The sequence below is a fragment of the Labrus mixtus genome, chromosome 12, assembly GCF_963584025.1.
Source record: "Labrus mixtus chromosome 12, fLabMix1.1, whole genome shotgun sequence".
Lineage (NCBI taxonomy): Eukaryota > Metazoa > Chordata > Actinopteri > Labriformes > Labridae > Labrus > Labrus mixtus.
In genome coordinates, this window is record NC_083623.1 from 5,565,246 (window position 1) to 5,587,499 (window position 22,254).

Sequence of the window (22,254 nt, forward strand, 5' to 3'; positions counted from 1 at the left end):
CTTTTCTTGATTTCAACGTGAATCAAATTTTTACTGTTGCTCCACTTTTTTCAATCAGTTTTATTCTGTTATTTTTATCTCACTTATATGACTTATTGTGTCTGTTTAACATGTGTAATCAGTTTAAAAAATGGTACATTACTCTAAATTAAAGTCTTTATATGTGATTTTTTACACTTAAATATAATATAAATCAAGTATATCCTCTGAAAATAACTCTGTGAGTCATGACTGTCTACAATGGGTGTAACACCCGAGTCCCACTGTCTGTGATGTTTTCAGAGTTTTCAGAGTCCTATCTTCAGTTTGTTTACATCGCCAGGACGGCCGGCTGACTCCTCCCCTCGCGTATAAAAGTTGTTTAATTGAGGGACTAGAGAAAAGAAGAATAACATACTGTACTCACTGATTAACTGTGTTTCTAGATCACGCTCATTTCAGGTAAATTTACATGCAGTGTGAAGATACGAGCATTCAACTCGACTTTTATTCAATGTGACCATGATGTTAAAACATCACATGCATGTTTAGAAAAACCCACATAGGATAATATATAAAATATATTATAATCTAACTGTTAATTTAATTACTAAAACAAAAAACTGTGAACAAAAGATGAAAGATTTCGTTTTGGTGTCTGGTCGAATCATCTGTGTGTTTCAGAGCCTTTTAAATTAACCCATCAATCAAGCACAATCCCCGCCCCCCCCTCTCCGCGCATGCGCAGAGTCCCCTCTGGGAGCTGTCCGTGTCAGTCGGTGCTGGAGTGTTTTCACTGAAGCTGCTTCTCCTCCGCCGGTTCCACAGAAACAGACGGGAGCGATGGAGGAAGAGTTAAAATGCCCCGTGTGCGGTTCTCTCTTCAAGGAGCCCATCCTGCTGCCGTGCTCACACAATGTCTGCCTGGCCTGCGCCCGGAACATCACCGTCCAGACCCCGGACGGAGAGACCCCGGTGCAGAGCCGAGCCTCGGGCAGCTCCGACTATGACTACCTGGACATGGACAAGATGAGTCTGTACAGCGAGACGGACAGCGGATACGGCTCCTACACGCCGTGCCAGCTCAAGTCCCCGAACGGTGTGCGTGTGTTTCCCCCGGCCATCGCCCTCCGACACTGCTCCCTCACCTGTCCGCTGTGTCACCGGAGCGTCTCTCTGGATGAGCGCGGGCTCCGGGGTTTCCCTCGGAACCGGCTCCTTGAGGCCATCGTCGCGCGGTACCAGCAAAACCGCGCCGCCTCCGCCTCCGCCGCGTCGTCGTCTTCTTCGGCGGTGAAGTGCCAGCTGTGCGACCGCAACCCGGTGGACGCGACGGTGATGTGCGAGCAGTGCGACGTCTACTACTGCAACGCCTGTCAGCAGCGGTGTCACCCGTCCCGCGGTCCGCTCGCCAAACACCGCCTGGTGCCGCCGAGGAAGCAAGCGGCAGGAGGCGGCGCGGCAGGCGGAGGAGGGAGCGGCGTGAGCGGCGGCGGTGTGGGAGGCAGCGACGGTCAGCAGCCGCCTGCTACCGCGCGGAAACCGGCGACTTGCATTGACCATGAGGCGGAAAACTTCAGCATGTACTGCTACAGCTGCAAGATCCCGGTGTGTATGAAGTGTCTGCAGGAGGGGAAACACGCCAAACACGACGTGAAAACGCTGGCCATGATGTGGAAACAACACAAGGTGAGCAGACACAAACACACTGACCATTAATTTGCATAAATACAACTCTTTGAACGTCTTACCTGTAGAGAATAACCCTGATATATTAATTATAGGCAACTTTCAATAAGCCAATAATTCAGGTCACTCTCTGACTCACTTACTCACTCTCTCACTCACTCTCTCACTCACTCTCTCACTCACTCGCTCACTCACTCACTCTACCCACACAAACAATTTTTCTGGCAGAAAAGTTTCCCACTCACAATTTCTGCCAAAACACCAGAGCTGAATTGGATCAATAATCGTCAAATTCATTGAAAACAGCACCATGGTTAGTGAAGAGAAGATACACTATGGCTATATATATCAAAAGTAAGAATTCATGGATCGTGCTTTTCCACAAAAGTGTGAAATAACACATCAGATTTCTCACACACACTCACGCTCTGTCTCTCTCTAATGCACTCACACATCAGGGACACATACCCCCCCCCCCCCCCCTCCTCCTTCTTCTCTCAAAAAGGCCTGAAGCCATTTAGGTATTTGTGTGTTTTTATAATACACCCACACACAAACTGTGATTGCCTGGTTTGCCCCTCAATGGCTCCATAGACGGCATCTTTGTTTGAAACTGCTGTGTTATAACGTGCAGTACATTGTTTAGGTTTTTTGAATGCACAGCGATGGAATTGTTGGTTAAAATGTCTCACAGAAGAAGTCACAGAAAATGGAGAAAGCACTTCTGCGTTTACTCTATGTGGGGCAAATCGTACATTAGAGAAGCCTGACTGATTCATCAGGAGAGGCTCAGAATGAAATAATTACTGTAGGCGTTAAAAAAAAAAAAACCTTCAGTGTGTGTTTGTTTGTGTGTGTGTGTGTGTGTGTGTGTGTGTGTGTGTGCAGCATGAGTCATCTCGTATAGGTCACACACTGCTTTCTGCTGATATTTGATGCATTTTCTGGCCCACAGCTGAATGATTGGTGATTGATTGTCTTTTTTCAGTGTGTTTGTGTGATGTGACTGTATTGTAGGAAGAGTAGTGTGTTGTAGATTCTGTGGGAGGATTCAGATGGGAACAAGAACAACAAGCTTTTGATGGATTTTGAGGTAATGTGGTTTGACAGTATACTTTGTTTTACAGCCACATACTACTGAATTGTGAGCTTCTACTTCACTACAAGGAAGGCCTGTACATGTTTTAGAGTGACTTTGCAACATCTGTGTGGGGTTAACATATCTGTCTTGGTCTTTAAACTCTGGTGCATTTACATTTATAAGTACATAACAATGTCAAGATCTATGCTGGACACTTACCATGTCCAAAATGATGCAGGAAATGTTCAAACTCAGTGAAATCCGTCGTTTTTATTTTGGGTAGTGGTGTGTTTCATTTGGTCGCCTATTTTCTAGGAAAAACCTATAAGATGTTGAGATTCAGGGGGAAATCCATGAACGCCTTACTGCTATTTCTGGAATATATACAATCAGTATGTTAACATTATGTTAAAAAAGGTAAATTCAAAGTGTTAGTTAGACTAGAATAAAGCTGGAATAAAAATATATGCAAACGTGTTATTCCAATTAAAATCATACTAAGTCTGATTTCTGGAAGTCGGATTAACACAAACCCAGATCATGTGGTTGGAAACTGATTTACTCGACTTGCATGTATAAACCTCAATCAGCCCCAAACTGGACTGGGCGATCTGCTCCACAGTATACGCACCAGGCCATAACCCGGAGGTCGAACGGCGTAAATACCGTCGACTGAATATAAGCATGGACGTAGTCTCAGTGATGTCACCCATTCGTTTCTGAAGAGGATTTTTGAAGGCCATCAACTACAGTCGCCATATTCGAAAATGCGGGCTCTTCAAAGATCAGGAAATTGGCTTGTCCTGCCAAATCAGATTTTAAAACCAGGCTGTAAACATGTTTATTTCTGCTGTAAAAATAGGTTTTTTTTTAAACGAGTGTTTAAGTGACTTCCGGGGTTTTTGCAGCCAGCCTCATGTGGATACTCAAGGTACTGCAGTTTTTTGTTTCGGCATCATTCTTCAACACTGACGGATGCCGCTTATTAAATGTGTAGGAGAAAGCCGGGAAGAAGCCGAGACAAATGGATCAAAGTTGTCGTTGACACACAACCAGTCTGCTGCTTGCTTGGGGATTGTTTGGCATGTGATGTAATAGGTCAACCGGAAGAAGGTCCAATAGTAGCGAGCTAAAAGAGGGTCATATCACCACCTGCCGTAGCGGGGTCAGACATACTTCTGTCAATAAATGGATTCCCTCCCCCTCGGTGCTCGTTTACTGGGAAAAGGATGGTGGTCCAATGAAATGGCTTTATTGATTTATAACCAGAGCTCAACTTAACTGTGCATGTAAACACACTGAGTAAAATGAATTAAACAACATGACTACGCTTAATTGAACTTTTTTTTTGTATCATGTCTAAAAGATTGAGATCTATGGAGTCGGCTTTTTGGCATTGAAGCCAACAACTCCCACGATTCCATACATACATACAGATGTTGTTACTGTTTTGACTATAGGATTGGTAGCAGCAGAAATTGCATATTGTGCATTTACTCCGCACTATCTTTGTTGGGACTTAAATAAACACCACGACTGTGCAAACCAGTTCATCTTGAAAACAAGCTTTTGTATTTAAAGGTCACATATCATGCAAAATACACTTCACCATGTCTTTCTAACATTAACATGTGTCCCTAGTCTGTCTACAAAACCCCCCAAATTATGAGAAAAGTCCATCCTCTCCGTCTTTAGCCTGCTCCATTTTTCATAAAATGTGTGCTCAAACAGGCCATTTGGAGATTTTCCCTTCATGACATCACAAAGGGCAGTAACCCCTCCCCCAGGTGGGTGACACTCCCACAGCTAGGTGTTTGTTCTGCACTCTGAGTCTGCCTTCTCACCGTAAACAATAGGACATGGAGCGAGAAAACCTGAGCTTCATCCCCTTCCAGAGAGGGGGCGTGGTCAGACACAGCTCATTTACATATTTAAAGGTACAGACACAGAAACAGCCTGTTCTGAGCAGGGCTGAAATAGAGGGGTTTATAGACATGATCAAATACAGGATCAGAGAGAAATTAGAACAAGAAACTTCACACACATGTTCTGAGGAGCTCTGAGACTGAAGAAGAGGAGGAGAATATGTGACCTTTATAATAGATGATCATTCTATTGAATATTTGGTTGGACATAAAAACAACCTTACAGTAAATACTTATGTTTTTTTCATTGTCGTAACCATGACAACATTGAAATGCTGCTCACATTAATTGATTAATCAGTAATAATACATCAATTATACATAAATTATAAGATAAGTGTAATTTAATTATGATATCTTCCTGTAAGATTTTTACATTTTCTGCACGTTCTCCTGTACTTGAAGTGAATCCGACCTCTGCAATTTTAATCAAAAGAAAGAATTGCGTGATCTCAATCTTGCTTACATAAAATAAAGAATCTGGTGTTCTCCCTCTGGCATCCGAGTTTGGCAGATTAAAAACACTAGGTATCTAAACTGACTGAGCTCTGCGATTTGAGAGAAAAGGAAAGTGAGTCACATTTTCTTCAACACTCTATAAACTATGATGATTTTAAAAGTGTTAGTTGAACAAAAAACAGTAGACTTTAGCATTGCTGAAATTGTAAATGGATCCCTCTGGATCGGTCTCACATTTTCAAATCCAGGACGCAGCAAAAATGATGACATAATAACAAAAAAAAACAACAATCTTTCCTTAACTTCAGAAGAGATGAAATGTGTCTAAAACCAGAACATCACACAGTATTTTACCATCCAAACCTCATCCGGCCTCCGCTCCTCCCTCTGCCTGCCAAAAAATCACCCGCCTGCATCATTAAAGGATGATTAAAGTGATTTATGATTTAATTCATTTTTTCATGACTCTTTCATTAATTTCAAAAAGTGCTCTGGGGCTGGGGTCAACTCAAGTTCACCTCCCTCAGGGTTCAGTACGTCCTGACTTTCCTGCTCAAATGTTAAACACAGACCTTGCATGTTTTTATAATTCTAACATTTGTATATTTGTAATTTTTATTTTACCATTCTTGCCATTGTGCAGAAATCCCACAAGGGCTGATTGCACAGGGGGACAATTTTAAGCATTTTAACGGTTAAAAAAAGTCATCATTACCACATTAATCAAGAGATTAGGTTAAAAAAAAACACCCACTGGGAAGGAATTAAAAGGGTTTAAGTGAGAGTTAATGCTGCTAATAGTAGTCGTGTTGAAGAGGCTGCAGGAACAGTGTTTCATTTTGCACGACCATATTCTTGAATCCGAACACTATACAGCATTTTTTGAGGCCGTCTTCATTATCGCATCCACATATCAGGGTCAATTAAAAGCCATTTTTGTCCGTGTCCTGCTAAGTAGGTCAATGGTGCTAATCCCTCTTTTGAGTTTTTTTGTAGCGTTTTTCTCCAGCATCTTTGCCCATTTCATTTTCACACATGCACTTGTGAACATTTCAGGACCTGACATGCCTAACTGCACCTTACACCAGGAGACGTGGCTATCAAATGGAGGGGGGGGGGGGGGCTCCCCCCTTGCAGCTAAACTTGAGTGGGCCCCTTTTTAATTCTTGGAATGAATGAAACGTCGGCTCCTCCTCACCGGCCAACCCGGCTGTAGAGAGAAAGCGGCGCTGAACAAAGTCAAGACACAGAGAAATAAAAAGTTGTCCTATTAATTCACAAGTCCACAAGACACAAGTCCTTAAAGGAGTTCATTGTTTTTAAGGAGTTAGTCGTACTGAGTACATTTGAAAGGTTTGAGCTTTAAAATGACAAACACTTAGGTCACAGTCGTTGTCAAGATGCTGATTCTTTGAGTGTCATGATGCGGGAGCTGTCCATGGTACTCCGATAAATCAAAACTGATGATGAAATCCTGAACTGTAATCACTTAACTGTGAATCTTGCCATCACTGTCGCTAACGTTAGCTGTAAACACTGTCGGCTATGAGACAATACGTACCAGCCAGACTGCATCCTTCACCGCTGCATGTCGTGTCTCTCCATTTATCAATCATCTTTTTTTTTCAGCCTCTTTTCTCATCATTCAATCATCATCTCCTTAAACCCTGTGTCTTATTTACCGCCCCTCCTCCCTCCTCATTTGCCTTCCTAAGCCCTTCCTCCATCCTCTCCCTTCCGCCTGCCCCCGGTCCCCATAAATGGACCGTGAAAATCCCATCAGAGTACAGGAGTTGAGAGGGCGTTGATAAGTAATGAGCGGCGTATGAATAAGAGATGGCCGCCACTTAGTTAATATGGTGTCCTTCACGTTGAGGGAGATCGATGACTGGCTGTCTCTCTGGCTCTGCGCTCCGCACAGCATTGAGTGCGTCTCTGAAACGGCTGTTGGTTTTGTGAAGCATCACTCAGCGAGGCCAGCGCTTTGATTTGATTTAGACGGGGAGTCTCCTTGTCTTTTGTTTAATGTTTTAATAGATTCACAAGATCTTTGATATATATATTATTAACAACGTTAACAAAAGTGTAAAACAAGTTTCCAAGAAAAGGTTAAAACTACGGTGCAGCTGAAGGACTAAACACAGTTGAAATGAAGAAGCTTCGTCTAGGCACAATCATATTTGTACATATTTCTTGTTGGAATGCATCCAGATGGATGTATTGGTTTAGCTGGTTGAGAGAGATCTGCACAAACAAGAAGACTGGATAATTGGCCGTGGCAGACGTCTGTGCAGTGAGTCATTCTTGTTTGAAATGTTTTCTTTTTAATACATAGAACTCTAGTTCTGAACTTGTTATTATCAGCGGTGTCTAGTGTCTCAGAAGCTCTTAACAGACGAGGAATCAATAAATCCATGAGGCTGAAGATGAATCAAGATTCTGCCTTTTGGAAAGCTTTAAAACTAAAATGCAAAGTATCTGGTGAAGTCTTAGAAACATCAGTTGTTTTTTCACATATGCACTCCTGAAATGGTTGTTCTCATATGCATCTCACAGCGTCCCTGTTGGATGGGAGGGAGGGGTGGAGGGATCTCCTGAGGCAAAACATGACGTACAAAAGAACTACACAGAAGCAGTGGACGGAGCATCAGAGTCCGCTATACGATGCTGTAACGAGAATACATGCATTTATATCAGTGCTTTGTGTAGTTCAGCTGGATCAGGATATCAACAAAAGAGCGGAGAGGAACATCCTGGAGATCAGAGAACATAATGCAGCCGGTTATCTAACGCAGTGAGATCGTACCAGGGGCGTGCAGACAGTGTATGGTCGTGCACCAATCACAGGACATCACCATCCCCCTCCTTCTCGCTCAAGATGAATTCTACTGATTATAACCTGCTGCATTCTCACATCAGCTCACTCAGACTTCCTGCAGGAGTGTGCAAGTCTGACAGCACATTATCTTTATAGGAGGAGAAGAAGAAGGAGGCAAATTCTTCTTCTTCTTCTTCTACCGTTGCTGCTGCTGCTTCTTATCGTGATTCTTCTACTTCTTCTCTGGAAAGCTGCCTCTTGGTTTTTCTTCAATCTAATTAATTGATTTATTGGTACCTAGTCTTATAAGCTTACAAGAAACTACGCAGCACAAACCCTCATGAGAACAATCATTGTCAAGTCTTCTTCCTTATGTAAATCTCTCTACAGGCACAACCAATGTATCTGTTATTCCAAAATGAAATCCTGTGCCTAACTAGAGCACCTTCATGAGAGCTGCTGTGGGTTTATTTCTGTATTCATGGTTCAGATGGCTTTTATGTTTTTTTGCGGGTGGGCTGTCTTTAGCTGCACCACAACTATGATTTAGCCATGGAAACTGATTTTTACACTTTCTGGATATCTGACAACCTTCTCATGAGTCGGCTCTCTGTAGACTCAAAAGCATCATGAGCTGCAACCTAAGGACGCGGAAAAGGAAATAATATAGGAGCTGGTCTGCAAACAAGAGGCGGGTGACAACAAGGTGGCTATGCTTACTGGGTCGTTGCTCGGCTCTGGACCAAAGAACACCATCTTAATTGTGTTCAGATGTTTTTTGGTGAAGAGAGAGTGGATGTGTCCTGCATGTGCTACACCTTTTCACCAAGTTTCATGCAAAACGTCACCATCTTATTGATGTTTGATGAGTTAATATCAGATCTGGGAAGTCCCAGTAGAAATGTAAAACTGTGTAGGACTCAGTTAGCCGCTGTGTTCATTCTACCTCCAGACAACAAATCAAAATGTCAAATTAAAGACTGGCTCTTACCAAAGGACTCAAGGAGCTACTTACAGCGCTTGTAAAAGAGTTTCACATCTTGTGAATGTGTTTCATAAAATGTAAATGTCTTTTGTCCTTGGTAAAAGTGTTTGGGTTTTATAATTAGTTTTTTTTTCAAAATGTAAATTTGTCTCAAATTTTTGCAAAAGTGTTTCACGCAGTTAATTAATGTCATTCAAATCTTAAGTTTTGGACAATATTTTAAAATCGTCCACTGCTAGGTGTTTCAAGGACAGGCTCGAGGGGTTGATAATAAGTGACTGCTGTGTTTTGTTTTTGATGTTTCATTGTTGTTGTTGATAATTTGGCAGCAACACTTGTACATTTTTAATTTAAATATTCATGCATTTGACTTTGGGCTGCAGGTTCATGAATATACATGATGCTCTGCTGCCTTCAAATCAGACTGATGAAGGTCTTCCGTGATTCAGCAAAAGATGGCTGTGTGTGTGTGTGTGTGTGTGTGTGTGTGTGTGTATGTATGTGTGGTACCTTGGGTTGTCGACTCTGAATAACATCATGTCTCATATGTCTAGTTGTCTATCAAATTGTTCAACATGAAGCAGCAGCACGAGTGTGTTTTAGCCCCTCTTCATGTGTCGCACCGATAGTTAAGCTGTGTATAAATAATTTAATTTGTATTTCTGTATTTCTGTGAAAGTGTGAGTACGGATGGGTGTGTTTTTGTGCTTTACATCTTTTTTTATATTTGAGAATTCACAGACCAGGAGACGTATCTACGGGATACATTCAAATCATCACTGAATTTATTGTAAATCAAACCCTCGGTACACCATAATGCAGCCTGGGGGTGACTTTCACACTGCTACACACTCAAATACACACCGTAACACACACACACACTCTGAAGGCCTGAAGATGCTTTAGTGAAGCGGATGAACTTTCGCCGAGGGAATGCAGAGGAAGACACACTGATCCAGTTTCCTGTGATCAGTCGAGCAGAAAACACACTGTCTATTTAAAGCACCCACACATACACACACACATACACACACTTACGAGCGCCCACACGTGCGTTTCAGTGTGTGAGTGTGACCTATCTCAGTCCAGTAAAGAGCAGCTAGCTGTGGCACTGCGTAAAGTGAAATATTAAAACCCACAAGTGCAGAGTTGCAGTTTACTCCTGCTGTCAGTGCTTCATTGTTTGCACCGTCATCTTAAAAGCATTTGAGATTTTAAAATGGGATGATTGGATTTTTTATTAATATTCATGATTCAGTGTTTAGGGTTACAAGTAGCAATAGAGTATGAAGTGAGGCTTATATTTAATGTTTGGGGCCATTATCATATCAAAACAACAGATTTAAAAAAAGGCAATTTGTGTCTTCTGAGCTTATTTTTCAGGAGGTCAGATTAGCCCTAAAGCTACAGCCAATGCAGAGACAGTTAACAGATAATCCTGCAGAGTGGGGATGCTGCAATGGAAGAGTAATGAGATGCAGATTGACCTGCTATCTCCTCCCTACCTTCTTCATGTTTTTTTTTTGGATAGTTTTAATTGGTATAAAGCTTTGGGTTTAAACGATCTTCCTCTCCTTAAAGCCAGTCGTCTAGAAAATGTGTTTTTGTGCTCATACAAACTTGCGGCAAACATGTTTTTAAAAAAAATGTCATGCAGCCTGAAAGACAGAGCAACAATGTGCAGAGATTGATGCTTTTGTTTTGTTTTTTTAGGATTAACCTACACGACAAATTCAAAAATGATGAATACATTTCAAAGCAAGACAAAGAACAAGGAAAAGAGACATTTTAATTTAACGCATGACACGGTCTCAGAGTGCAGAAAAAACAGTCTTTACTTTGAAAATCCAAAATCACAGGCATACACATCCAAGTAAGTGAGCAGGCTAAGACAAATTCCAAAAAGCAGCAGAGCTCAAAATATCCAAAAAGTCAAAAAACACAAGTAACTAAGGGGGGGAACGGCTGACACTGGGTTCAAAGACGTGAGGGGAATACAGTGAGACACAGCTGGAGACAATCAGGGCAGAGCAGACAATCAAAAAGGCGGGAAATACATGAGGGCAGAACCTGAAGGATCTGAAAGAAGAGGAGAGGTAAGTAACTGAAAACAAAACAGGAAGTAACTAATGAAACAACAAAAAATGACAACATAACCCAAGAGGCAGAGCTGGACATGACGCACATGAATCCTGGCAGTGCTTGTCACAAATTGTCATATCTCAAAGTTATTCCTCATAAGTGTGATGTGTCACATTTGACTAGAATCTTGCTTTGACTTGAGCTTATGCAGTGACTTCTTTTTTTATGGTTTAGTTGAGACACTCAAAGCGCTGGATTTGGATTAGCAAAGGCTCATGGTACATTATTGAAAATGTCAGCGTGATTCATAGCACAAGACACAGTGCTGTGCACTGGACCACGTTTATGCAGATTTCTAATACTTGTTGATGCCGCGTAGTAATTTTAAACGAATGCATTTCACTATACTCGCTGATTTGTGCCAGCAGTGCCTACATGTACCAGGAAGCATTTTGTGTGAGCAGCCAAAGCCTCGGGCTTGGCCTCATTTTGCAGCGTATTGTTTGAATATTTGAGTCAGCCAAACACTGTGTTATAAATCCTCTTCCTTAACGTCCTCCTTTGCTCATATTTTAAAAGAGTGTAGCACAGTTAAGAGGCTAAATTACAAATAATCCAAGACTATAAAACCCATCTGAAGTAGACTATGTAGTTCTTTCAGGCCTTTAACTGTATCAAATAAGACCATCTGCAACAACTCCTTACACAGATAGGTAGAAGTCAATCTCGGAACACATTAGGAATCATCATCCATCATCAACGGGGGACTTTATCCGCCTCTGGGAACTGACGGCAATTCTTCTCTAATTCCAGTGTAGCCAAAACTCCTCTCTCTCTTTCTTTCTTTTCTGTAATTTCTTGGTCCATAAAATCCCCTGCAGTAGTGCCCGTTCATCTGTTTCTAGTGAGTCTCTGTTCAACAGTAAAAAATAAGCATCACTCTGGCTCACTGCCTTGGTGTGAGCTTGAAAAATAAACAGATTTTCTTGTGACTTTCTTGCAGTTTTGAGGGCTCAAGTTTGCAGAAATAACAAAGTCATGATGCAGATTTTTCTCTCGTGTCTGCTTCAACAAATACCTTTTATAATTGTGACTGTTACCAAAACGGCAGCAATTCAACATCTAAATGTCTTTTGCAAAAACAAAACAAAAAATAGCGTACAAACGAAGCTGCAATCTCCGGTCTTAAAAAATGAAGCCAATGTGGAAGTGCAAAATCCTGCAGTTCGTGGAGTGTCCGCTTGAGGCTGGCTCCAGGAACACCGGAAGTCACATACACATGACAGGCAAAAAATCTGTTTTTACATCATAAATTAACATGTTTACAGCCTGGACACTGGTATAAAAAACAAACTAGGTCTGATTAGTTTTTGTCATCACTGGCACAAAATGTATGGGGGGTGATTTTTTTTTAAACAGCTCTGTTTTGATTGTATGAACGATACGTGTTATCCATAGTTAGGTGTGTAGCTGACATGATTGACATGTGGGTTCGATGTAACGGTTCTTCATGAGGTTTTAAAACCTGCCTCAGCTCCAGCTCTCAGCCTGTCGTTAGGTTGACTGAAAGTTAGACTGAGACAGGATTTCCATCATGGCGGCTGCTGCTGATGAGCCTCCTGCAGGAACAGATGGCTGATGTCCATTAATATTTACAGTCTATGGTACAAACATGATTTTGCTGAGACGTTGTTTCCCTTGACATGCTCCAGTGAATACATGTCATAAAAATCCATGCACTCTCTCAGTTCCCACACCTTCATGTTGGCTTATGATACAATAGGTGCTCTCACCTGTTTCTCCTGTATTTGCATTTTTTTGACAAGTGTCTGTATGCTAGCAGTTAATCCTTAATTAAAACATTTCCTCTCCCCCCACAAACCTTTCTTCTCCTTGCTCAGTTGGCTTTTTAAGAATTCTGTGTGCTACCTCAAAGATTGGACCATAACTGTGTGAAGGATGATGTGAGATCCGTGCACAGCACCAAAATGTAATTGCTCCCTCGGTATTTTGAGCATCTCTTAGAAGGTCTGTAATGCATCTTCCTCCCTTTCCTTCAGTCAACTGATTTATATTCATGTTGTTGTTATGCTCGCTCTTATTCTTGTGTTTCCAAACCCTTAATAACTCCTGTTGTTGTAGCCAGTGAAACAAAGCTGCTGTTGTCGCGGAAGTCAGTTCACTCATTTCCAAAATACGAGATGACATTCAGCCTCCCGTATTACATTTCCTCCACTGGCATTAAGTCTGTTGTCCACTCTGTCACATACTGAGAATCATGTTTTCATTTCCTCTGTGAGCTTCAGATCAACAATTTTGTCAATGATTGTCAACGTGTTGGGTAATTCAGCCCTCATGTTTGAATCTCTGTTTGAGGATTATCTTGATTAGTGTCACGCAGTCTTCAAATGAGGGTGACACGTCTTACCAGTTCATTTGAGTGAGAACATTTCCTTTTTCTAACCACTAGTTCACTGTTGCATGGAAAGGTTCAGATAAAACACGCATTTGGGTTAAATGCCTCATTGAGCCCCATTGCTTTGGGATTAGACATTAATGGAACGGACAAATGCTGTCTTTACTTAAACATTAACCTTTACTGCCCCTGGTTTTGCTTTGCTTGATAAAAAAAATAATCTGGGAACCGTTTTTGACACTTTGTCCAACTACCACAAACAGTTTCCATTCAATGAAATCTATCTCTATATGTACTTCAGGTGATAAAATGGCCATTCAATTTGGGGTCTTTCATTTTTGCAGATCCCTAATACCTTGTCTTGTGAGTCGTTTCTGAAATTTGGGAACAACGGTGAGTCATCTGCATACAGTCGTATGTTGGTTTTCAGCTGCTTGTTCTAGTTGTTCCTGCTAGTGGCCAGAAAAAGGCGGGTTATATGCACATCATGTAGGTGCAGGGCGATACTAAAACAGGTTTTCCTCAGCTGATAATTTAGGAGAAGAAGGAGAAGATATACTTTTTTAAATTACATTTTTTACTCTGTTATTGAGCCACGCAACACACACATAGGCTGAACTACACACACATGAACAAACAGGATCCTACGGACATGCATTAATGGAGAAATGTCAGAGTGAGCGGGCTACCCACAGAGAGCGCTCCTGAGCTGGTGGGAGGGTTTGGTGCCTTGCTTAAGGGCACCTTGGCAGTGCTCGGGAAGTGGTGAACTTTCCAGCTACCAGATCAATTTCCAGACTTGGTCCGTACCAGGACTTGAACTGGCAACCCTCTGGTTCCCAAGCCAAGTCCCTACAGACTGAGCTGCTGCCCCAATTATCAACCCATATGATGGAAACATTGTGAGTTAATTATGTCTTTTGTGGCATTGAGCAAATGTGTTGGCATATCAGTTATTGGTTACTACCATTAAATATGCTCTAAACAGGGCCAACTGCATTTAAAAGGTTGTGAGGTTGATTTTTAACTATAACAATAAAATGTTTGCAGCGTCAGTTGAAACGTTGTCATACATGTCCTCGATGCAACATTAACATCAACATTTAAGATGTTAACAACGTAAGGTGGTAGCAATACACGTATGGAAAAGGATTGGGAACTCAGTTGAACTTCAAGGACACAAAAGAAGAAAGTTTACATTTGAGTGTCTCGGACAAACGCTCCAATAAGAATTTGGAATATCAAAGAAGTGTGTTCGGTGATGTATATGTTGAAGTCCGTGGGGGAAAGAGGGTGATTGGTCGAATTTGTGACAAAGTTGCGGCGACTGGCTGAAATTGCGTGATTGTTAAAAGTGCACTGGATGAATTTCCGTAAACCCATAAACTACGCCCTAGAGAGGCTGATAACTGCTTCAGAGAAAGACATCCAGAGGAAAGAAGCAAAGTTCTGGTGAATTTTCTCTGATCTTTCTATTTCTCTCTCTTCAACAAACTTGTCTTGAACTTTAAGTGTGGCGTCAGTAAGTGTGTGGTAGCGAGAAAGACAGAATCCCAGATGGTCTGTGGGTGTGCACCCTTACATTGCAGATGATGTCGCTCTATTCCGGTACAGTAACATGATTGCCGCTTACACAGTTGAAGTGACAGGAAGTCAGATTTGTACCGCCTATTCTTAAGCCTCAGAAACACAGAGAATTCACTCGACTTAAAATCTGTGACATGAAAATCAAGACAAAGATAATGCTGCACTTCCCTTTCTTTTTCCCCCAAAATGACATTTACATGAGTCATGTTTGGGATCATCTCCAGACATTTCCTCATTTGTCTGTTCTCCGGCATACATACATACACAGATGTGATTGTTTTCCCTTTGCTTCCTGTTGTGTTACATCATTTAATATTGACAGTAAACAAATTGTCTCGCTTGTTTTTTCTCTCCCTGACACAACAATCTGACACGCATGTAACAACCCCGAGCTGTCTGTGCGCTTGTAATCTTCGATGTGGTTTATTTCAGCTCATGAAGCTTTTATGTGGATCGAAAATCTGAAAGCATTTACAGCGATTCAGCTCTGACTGGAGTATTGAGTATTTGCCAAATCTTTTGTAAATCTAGCTAGTATGCACAGGGGAGAGGAGGAGTATTTGTGTGTAGTGGGAGAGTTGTAGATCGGCTCATGCTTGTTCTTTTTTTTCTTTTTTAAAGCGACAGTAGGTGGAAGGTAGTGGAAAATCAGCTTTGATGTCAGTCAGAATAAAAGTCTGAAACCCATAAACATCAGCAGCTGTTTAAATAATTACCAAATGGCACATGTGCTTCTGGAATAAACATTGACGCCAGCTGTTTCTCCAACACAAACTGGCATGGTATGGTCATTTTTTGCTACTAGGAAGGGATATGTCTTAGTTTGATTAATAACATGGTAACCTTTTATAGCTTAACACCTCGACATAAATACACAGCTCACGTGTTCCCCGTGTGAAGCCGAGTGTCTTCCTTTCGAGAAATCTCGTACCTCCTTTTGAAACTGAAATTCAGCGCCCACGGCTGTGTTACAACAAATTACAGCAATTTTATCACACACAAAAAAAAAAAAATTGGTGCTTTCATATCTCCGACACTCTGTTACCGAGATAATTAAAAAAAAAAAAAAAAGCTCCAGTGCTGAACTGTGTCGACCGGCCGTGCCTGAGTAACCTCATTCCAGATGGCAGCTCGCCGATCATGTCAGGTCAGCCTCACTCGGCTATTACCTCAGGCCCAGCCACACACACACACACACACACACACACACACACACACACACACACACACACACACACACACACACACACACACACATTTAAAAATGAAGTATATAAGTTCTGAGGACTTTTATGGCGTATGAACTCTTGAATACCTTCGATAAGCTCTTCAGTTTGGTGAGTTTGTGTAATTTAACAGACCAAATGTCCAGTATTAGCTCTGTGCAAACAGATGTTTAGAATATCAAATTGTAGCTTATAAGTTAATCAGTTCCCAGCTACATCTGTGAAAGGCATTACCTTTGCAATGTTTTACCTTAAAAAAACTAAGGAAACTAATGAAATAAAAATGTACTAGACACAGGCCACACAGGTTTATTTCTCCAAGACACTTGTGTCAAGGTCCTTTCATAAAAGGAGATCGCATAGAAATCATCATGACAATTAAAAAAAATATGAATAAATGTGACCATTTTTGCTTTCATCCAACAGAGTGGGAGTAGAAGAGCCTTTAAAAAAGGAGCTCTAAATAAGCTTCCACGGTGACTGGCCTCTTTTTTTCATTGCCTATGTGTCTCTTTCTGTTTGTTCATGTGCCATGTTATCATACATGTATACCTGTGCAAAGCTGTGTCAACAAATTTCCTCGGGGGGGGGGGGGGGGGGGGGGGGGGACAATGAAGTATTGTATTGTGTATGGGGGCATCATATGGGCTAGTGCAGTGAAGTTTCAATAATAAGGCAATCGAGGTACTCCCATCATTTACATGTGTTAGACACTTTTGTCCAATGTAATGTACAAATGAGTCTCGGTTCTCTAACATATTCAATCAATATTAACAGAAATGTAAAACATATGGTAGTATGAGCTGGGAAAGAGTACCATGTTGGTTTGCAAATATCAGAAATATTCTACACACATATCAGCTGATGATAACACATTTTCAGAACTCCAGAACTCGGCCTAGCAGTGAGGTAGGAAGGCTGGAGTCCTTCAAGCGGGCCGACCGGATTCAAGTCCGACCTGCGACTCCTTTTCCACACTTCATTCCCCACTTCCTCCCCTATGCCTCTACAGGATTGTGATTGGTTCTGACCATGTTGAATCATGTTGGAAGGAAATCTGTCAAAACAGGAGGTGGGGGGGGGGGGGGGATCAAGACACTTCTGTCAAAACAAACACAACATGAGCTTGCAGATTCTCACACAGAGTACTACTGCATGTATGGAAAAAGTGTTGTTTTTTTACTTTTGTGGCCTCAGAGAAAATACATCTGAAATTCCCTCAAGTGATGTCACCACGGTGGAGGCTAGCAGCTTCAGGCTATGCTGTTAGCAAAACACACACACACACACACACACACACACACACACACACACACACACACACACACACACACACACTCAGACTGTGCTGTTAGTTGCAAAGTTGTTTAAATTCAGCAAAGTAAGAAGGATTTTGTCAATAGATAAGAAAACATCTCTGGTTCAATTTCAATACTTGTGCTTTTTTTAAGAGGATTTGGGATGTGGAGCCTCAGCTTCACTCCAACCTTCTGACCCTGAAGCCAAGTATTAACCCTGAAATAAATGGTTAACCTTGTGGGAGCCGGATTTTTGTCCACACATGGGAGCTCAGTGCCCATGATGTGACTGTGTTAACAGATTTCGGCCTCACAAGCTCATGACACATATACAGCACACACACACACACGCGCGCACACACACACACACACACACACACACACACACACACACACACACACACACACACACACACACACACACATACACAAACACCAGGGTACGTATTAACTCAAGGCTGTGCTGCAGGACTTGTTCGTTGCATGTGGGTTAATGCACACTCAACTACACTTCCTCTCCTCTGGCTTCAACAAAGCTCTGCAGAGAGGCGTTGTGTGTAGCTGCTGTTAACGTATTTGTGTGTGTGTGTGTGTGTATGTGTGTTTGTTTGTTTGAGGAAGAGCGAGATGGAGAGAGAGAGAGAGATGTAGAATCAAAGAGAGAGAGGCAGAGAGAAGGAGAAAGAATGACAGATGGAAAGACAGGCTGTCTCTGAAATCATTACTTATTGTACTCAATCATTTTGTGACCACACACTCAATATTATATGTGTAGTCACTGAAGTTCACGACGTTCATCCCCGGGCGGTGTTGCCGAATGTTTTAATTGTTCAACATAGTCCAATACAGATAACTCCCTGTGTCAGGGCGGTTGTGAATTTGTTTGTGATTTTAGACACAGCCAGAGACACACACACACACACACACACACACACACACACACACACACAGAGATCCAGAGATTATAGAATTGAATTGAATTGAGAGAGGAGGGGGTTAATCTTCACATGGACCAACTGCGGCCTTCACGTGTTCCTTTATTCCTTTACTTTATGGACATCATCGCACTGCTCATCTCTGCAAACTGCACAGAGACAAAAAGGACTTTAGTGTTTATAATGCACAGCTCGGCTTCAAAATGTGTCAAGATCTGTGAAATGTCCTTACTTTGATTTTCACACTTGCTTTGGCAATTTAAAAATATGTCTCCCATGCTAATGACACCCACATCGAGTTGAACTGGATCAGAAAGACAGAGGGAGGGACAAAGACGGACATACAGAAAGAGAGAGAGAGAGAGTGAGAGAGAGCGAGAGAGAGAGAGCGAGAGAGAGAGAGAGAGAGGGAGAGGGAGAGAGAGAGAGAGAGAGATAGCGAGAGAGAGAGAGAGTGTGTGTGAGAATTTGTGATCTATTTTTGGCAACACGATGAGTGCTGATGTCAGACCTCGGAGGAGAGCGTGGACATCCTATAGTGCTACAGTGAGCATCGTTACCATGGCAACAAGCTGCTGCTCATTTATTAGGGAAGCCAAATAAATTAAAGAGCAGATTACACGCGTATAGATGAGTCTCATGAGTGCCAGTTCTTGTGCATGCCTCTGAAACACAACGCTGGAGTGTAGTACTGTTAGCATAGGGGGTAAATGTGCAGTATCCCATGTTGGTCTATAATAGATTTACAATCCCCAACAAACCTCATTTGCACTTGTTTTATGACAATTATGCTGCGGGTGATCTACCTACACTCTGCATTAGTTAATATGGAAGATGCCCTGATCAATAATTGATTAGCGGGGCTGTTCTCCTTTGCTCTGCAGCACTTTTCTTGCCCCGCCGCTCTCTCCTCTGAAGCTAACCCCCAGTGAGGGGAAAGTCAGAGTGATAAAAACACTGCTTCCTCCGTTCTCCTCCAGCTCATTCCAGCAGCTCTAGCCGTACCCACTGATCCCTGTTATGATTTATCAAAAAGGACTGTGGAGGATCTATTGCTCTGGAGATGATGTGACTGTTTTTCGTGCTTTCGGCTGGGTGGAAGACTCTGTAAATCCTCACTGTAGTAAGCAGAAGTGGGAGCATTTGAAGCAGCTTTCTCAGCCTCTGCAGGGTCTCACTTTGGAGTTATTTGATACATAAAGAAACCAAAAGATGAACTTACAGTAAAATACTGTATTTCATAGTTCTTAAAGTCAGGAAAAGTTAATGCATATGTAAAACGTGCTGACTCATGGAGGGGACTTTGCACCAGCTGAATGTGAATTAACACACTTTTCTAGTTTTTGCACATTTGCACCGGGCATGTTGGAGCACTGGACCTTGTGTTTTAAATATTGATGCGTTACATATAGGCGGCTTCATATGCCATTTTTTTCATAGCATCAAGGCTTTCTGCTCTGCATGGAAAAATAATCTTTGCTCCACTTACTGGTTTTCTAGGTTAGCATAAGCATCAGTCACAAATCACGTAGTGGATTTCTTAATCGCGCTACGGGCACAGCTGCAGGTTTGACTCTGTCGGTACACTGAACACTCTGAAAAAAAATATTTAAAAATATTCATGAGCTGTACGTTTTAAAAAGTTGCCCAAAACTAAATCTGGATTTTAAAAGTTTCAAATGTGATTCCGTTCCTGCAAAGGGGAGCCATGCAATCAGCTGCAAAGAGCTACTACATCAACTCTTTAAGAAAGATGTCTCACCATAATGACGACATTAACAGGAGGGACGTTATAAAGGCCCTGAAACACCAAGAAGTAGACAAAGAACAAGTGGCAACGAAGGCTGACTGTGGCGTTGCCTCACGTCGCCTTTTGTCTCGGCCAAAAAGTTGCACTTGAACACACCGCAAAGACTACAGCCGACGGCCAACCACCACCTACATTCTGCGCATGCATGAGAGGAAATAACTCTCCATGCCAGCAGGGGGCGGTAGTCCGTTGTTATGATACGAGAAGACCATTTTCACACCGCTGTCGCTCACCACTCGTATTACAGGTAGACTACTAATGGAGAATAATGTCTGATAAAAAATTGAAAATCGTGTTGTCAGCCCTTGGTGTTTTAGTGGAAAAAGAAAAGAAGAGGCGACAAATAAGGAGAAACCGCACTAATGGGTGAAAGCATGGATACTACAGCGACATGCTCAAGGGGCTTTCATGAACCTGAGAGGAGAGCTGGAGAGAAATGAAACCTCAGAACATCCAATCAGAGAGATTCATCTCACAAAACCAACGCCAATTCAACAAGTCGAATCGGCTGAAAAAAGGCAGATTGTGGCAGACGGGTAGCAATGGAGCAGGACACACCGCAAAAACTATCGATCACTCACTGTCGGTCCACCTAGGACCGACGGCTGACGACCTCCTTGATGTGTCAGGGCCTTAAAGGACGTCTCTCACTCTCTCTGTCTGAACACCTTAAGAGCATGTGTTAGACACTGCTTGTGACACCTGAGGGGTAAAGAACAACAGAAGAATGTCCTCTTGTTAACTGATCATAGATGGCGATCCTCTACAGATAATGATGTCTGAAAATAAACATAGGGGGGCTGCTTAGGTAAAGTCTTTGAGTGGGAAACACTGTTACTGAAATGAATGTGTCCGACCAAATAGCTATAAAGCTAATGAAGTTTCTGTTTTGTGCAATCATTGCTCCCAATTATTTGCATGCTAAGAAATTTAAATAAGTCGCTAACATGCAAAATGCACTGAGCCCTTAAATGCTGTAATGTCGGCCATTAACATTTCTCAAACGTGTTTTAAAAGCCCTTCATCGTCTTTTTGCCACAATTTATAATAACTTTTGATTGGCTGATACATTTTTCTTGCATGCACTGGTACTTATTCAATGATTCATGCTAGCACTGCGCTGTGTGAGTATTGTTAACTTGTGAGGATGCTGTGCAGCAGCACGCCTCGTTATATTAGCCGTTAAATGTCTGTGTTGCAGAGCAGCAGTGGGTTGTGTGGCGCTGGTAGACGAGAGGATGAAGTGGAGGAATGGGGAGAGGAGATTGGCTTTGACCTCCAGCAGATGTGAAAGACTAATAACACAGCTGGCTGAGCAAACCGAGGGAGGGAAATATTGTTTGTGTCTTTCTATGGAGTACAGATACCACTTACAGTTTACAACATGAACATTCACAATATACACAAAAGTCTGAATTTATCACAACAAATAAGAAACGGTATTTTACTGTAATCAAGCGATGCTAACTCACTCAGTACCTGTGAATTTGATCTGTTGGATGGAGGTCTGGGTATAATGGCCCTTCTGTCACAACCCTTTGAAAAATAAGATTTATGGTGGTTTGTATGAACTCCAGGAAGAAAATATGTTACCACGGTAACAACTAATGAGGATCCAATGTAGATACATAAATAGAGATTTCACGGTAAATAGTCGTTATCATGCTTATACACCATCACAAACATACATGCGAATCATCAGTCCTTCTTAAATATGATCATGCAAAATATTCAGAGGCATACATGCATGAAGATGTAGTGTAAAGGACTGCCTTCCAGCACTGAGCAGTGAGTGTGCATCATGACACACACAGAGTGGAGACTGTGGAGGCAGCTGCATCTTACTATATCAGGAACTCACCCTGCAATCTGCCGCTGACTCACTTTGGCTCCTTGTGTGCTGGAAAGTGTTTTTTTTTTTTTTTTTTTCTCACATTGAGCAAATGGATCTTGGAGTACCAGAGC

General features: G+C 42.0%; 1 protein-coding gene across 1 annotated transcript in view; it reads left to right on the forward strand.

Annotated features, from left to right (window-relative positions):
* The first annotated feature begins 496 nt into the window (after window positions 1-496).
* LOC132984724 (E3 ubiquitin-protein ligase TRIM9) overlaps window positions 497-22,254 on the forward strand; it is a 59,747-nt gene continuing 37,989 nt past the window's right edge. The window contains exon 1 of the mRNA XM_061051637.1: window positions 497-1,668. Within this exon, the coding sequence (XP_060907620.1) occupies window positions 823-1,668 (846 nt within the window). The 5' untranslated portion in view covers window positions 497-822. The remainder of the gene's footprint in view (window positions 1,669-22,254) is intronic.